Source organism: Ammospiza caudacuta, chromosome 15 (assembly GCF_027887145.1).
Source record: "Ammospiza caudacuta isolate bAmmCau1 chromosome 15, bAmmCau1.pri, whole genome shotgun sequence".
NCBI classification, from domain to species: domain Eukaryota; kingdom Metazoa; phylum Chordata; class Aves; order Passeriformes; family Passerellidae; genus Ammospiza; species Ammospiza caudacuta.
In genome coordinates, this window is record NC_080607.1 from 13,257,122 (window position 1) to 13,260,281 (window position 3,160).

The 3,160-nt window shown below is 59.9% G+C and overlaps 1 protein-coding gene across 1 annotated transcript; it reads right to left on the reverse strand.

Annotated features, from left to right (window-relative positions):
- Nucleotides 1-738: 738 nt before the first annotated feature.
- Nucleotides 739-2,136, reverse strand: LOC131564218 (ammonium transporter Rh type B-like). The gene is made up of 2 exons (XM_058814555.1): nucleotides 1,072-2,136; nucleotides 739-1,032 (listed from the first exon to the last, which is right to left on the reverse strand). Exons 1-2 carry the CDS (start codon nucleotides 2,134-2,136, stop codon nucleotides 739-741), a joined length of 1,359 nt encoding a protein of 452 aa, XP_058670538.1.
- Between the last annotated feature and the right edge of the window lie 1,024 nt (nucleotides 2,137-3,160).

The following is a 3,160-nucleotide window of genomic DNA, read 5'->3' on the forward strand; positions in this document are numbered from 1 at the left end:
TGCTCTTCCTGGGATGCTGGCGTAGCTTTCCCAGCTCCAGCTTCGGGGTGGGATGAGGGTGCTGCGGGCTGCGGGAGCCTCCTGCATCCTGGATCTCTTTCCGAGGCTCCTCGCCGTGCTTGGGCCGCGTCCTCATTACCGCACCAGTGGTAAAAAGGGTTGACGCTTCCCTTTGCAAACTCTCCTGGAGGGTGAATTGCCCAGCTCAGGTTATCAGATCCCTGTAAAGTCCTTTGCTTGGGGCCATCTCCCTGCTGCTGCAGTTCCACATTCCGGGCAGTGGACGCTGAGTTCCTTTCCTGTAGCTGTGGCCTGAGCTGGCAGCCTCCTCCAGGTGCTGCCCGTCGTGGGCAGGGGAATCTGCAGCTGAGGGTCGGGGTGAGCACTGAGGGTGATGCCGCTCGCTGGGAGTGAAGCAGCCGAGGCCAGTGCCCTGGAGAGTGGCTGTCTGGGCTCTTTGGGGGCTATTGACCATCCTGGGAGAGACAATCCTGAGCAGGTCGCTTCTCTGGCTGCTGCTGGGAGTGAATGGACGCTGGGAGCCACTGGGACACGGGAGGGGGATTGCAGCTGCAGGGTAGGAGGACAGAGAGGCGATCTGTGCTGCGGTGCTGACCCAGCTGTGCCGGCATCCTCCACAGCTGGCTCCAGGCATCGGGCAGGAGGGAGAGCAGGCAGGAGATAGATCCTGCCGGTAACATTCTCTGGCCCTCGCTGCTGCTGCACTCACACCACTGCCTAAACTTGCTCCTTCAGAGCCAGGGCTCCTTCCTCAGCGCTGCAGTCTGGCCCCGGGCTCTCAGCCTGATCGTGGATCTTAAAATACAGCGAATCCTCGAAGCAGAGGCGCTCGGGCGGCTGGGCCAGGCAGGGCAGCCGGAGGGCGCTCCCGGTGAGCAGCCCGGCCAGCAGCGAGGCAGCCACGGCCACGGCCAGCCCTGCCGCCTGGCACAGCGCCTGCCCGCCCGCCCCTCGGGACCCCCACTGCCCCTCCAGCACCGCCTCGCTGGCATTGCCCCCAGCGGGGGACAGCTGAGAGGGATGGGACCCGGCAGTGTCCTTGGGTGCCACCAGCACGGCCACGACGCTGGCTGCGGCACCGAGGATGCCGGGCAAGCCGTGCAGGTTGTGGATGCCGCACTGGTCGTGGAGCGTGAGTTTCCTCGCCAGGAGCGGGGTGAGGAACCTGAAGCCGAGGACACACAGCACGGCCGAGAGGCTGCCCAGGGCCAGGGCGGCCGCGGGGGGCACGGGCATTTCGGCCAGCACGCCGATGGCCACCCCGCCGGCCAGGCTGCCGTTCTGCAGGTGGCCGGGACTGAGCTTGCCGTCCCTGTCCAGCAGGCTGGAGGCCACCATGGTGGTTATGGCACTGGCACTCATGGCCAGGAGGGTGTTTAGGATGGCACGGTGCTGGGCATCGCCCGGCTGGCAGAGGACAGCCACGAAGCTGGGCCAGAAAACCCAGAGGATGAGTGTCCCCACCACGGACATGAGGTCAGAGCTGGTTGTTGGGGTCTCCTTGGGGTGCAGTGGCTGCTGTGTTGCCCTGAACAGAGCCTTGGACACGCCAAGGCCAAAATAGCAGGAGAAGATGTGGATGGTGATGGTGCCACCCACATCCTGAACGCCCAGGCAGGTGACAATGACCCACTCGCTGGCCAGGTACAGGGGGATCTCACAGGTGGCCATGACGAGCAGTTGGCAGGGGCTGGCCCTCCCCAGGATGGCCCCCACAGAGATGAGCACTGTCACAGCAGCGAACACAGACAGGAGGAGTTTGTGCAGGTCCAGGTGGATCTGGCCGTGGTGGAAGTGGTGCAGCAGGCCCTGCAGCACCAGCGCCCACTGCATGGAGAAGTTGAGCAGGAGGAAGTTGTGGGTGAGGGCGCTGAACCCGTAGCGGGGCAGGAAGGTCAGCAGGAGTCCCAGCCCCACCACCAGCATCACCTGGATGTCCTGGAAGAAGGGGAAGGTGCTGTAGACCTGGTTGGCCACCAAGCTGGTATCCTCCGCCTGCGCTGAGGGCTCATCATAGGTGACGAAGAGGGCAAAGAAGAGGAGCAGGGCGCCCTGGAACAGCCCCAGGAAGAGGGGCAGGAGGCGACGGGGATAGGTGGAGGGTGGCACAACCATCCTGGAGTGGACAGGAGGGGATGGTGGAGGGTGGTCAGCACTGGGGTGAGATGACAGCCCAGCAGTGCTTCTGGTGTGAGATCCACTTGCTCCTACATCAAGGGTTTTATGGCCATGGCTAATTATTAACCAAAGATCTGAGTTTATGTTCCAGAAGAGGAGGGGTTTGTCCCTCCCTTCTTTAAACACAACACCCATAAAATAACCACATGTTCGTGTTTGGCTGCCATAAAAGTGGACATGAGGGGCATTATGATTTTGAAGGGAAACAAGAAAAACCTGTGGTGGTGCAGATGAGGGAGAAGGAGTTTGGTGAGGAGCTGACCAGGGATGGGGGTACCATGGCACTCACCCCCATTGAACTTATCCCCATCCAGGAATGGAGACCTCCCTGCTGCAGCCCTGGAGTGGTGCTGGCAGCTCAGACAATGCCAGCTCCCGCTTTGGCTCTGCCACGTTCCACTCCAGGTTGGCTCCTGCACCTCATTCTGCAGGATGATGCACATTTTCCTTATCCACCACCTGGATTTTGCAAAGCCCCGTAAAGCCCCAAAGCCAGGGCTGAAAAGATCGTTTTCTCCCAGGTTTGCATTGGCTTAAATAGCTGGATATTCATTAACAATTAGCGCGCGAGAAAAACAAAGCCCAGAGCAGCCAAGCAGCTACCCCGAAGTTTCTGGGTTGCTTCTTAGTGTGACATTTTGCCAGTGAATGTCTGGAAAAAAAGAAATTAAAAAAAAAATATATGAGAACCACAAGAACAAAAGGCAGAAGGGTTGGTAAATATTTGTTCCAGAGAGGAGATATTTTTGTGCTGTCCCTGATCTCAACACCCCTGCCGCGGGCGCTGGCTCCGCGCCGCTCTTCGTCATTGTTACTGGAGGATGAGGCAGGCGAGGGCGCAAAATGGGAAACAATTGTTGAATAATCTGCACGAGGCTCCTCTGCCAAACCCTCCCCGGCCATTTTTCAACCCAAAGATGCTGGAAATGGGGGCAACAGAGAGGAGGAGGTGGTGCTTTGA

Coding starts and splice junctions, on each gene's coding strand:
- LOC131564218 (XM_058814555.1), bottom strand. CDS start 2,136: ATGGTTGTGCCACCCTCCACCTATCCCCGTCGCCTCCTGCCCCTCTTC. Junction 1,033..1,071: donor CCAGCGTCGTGGCCGTGCTG/GTGGCACCCAAG, acceptor CATCCCTCTCAG/CTGTCCCCCGCTGGGGGCAA.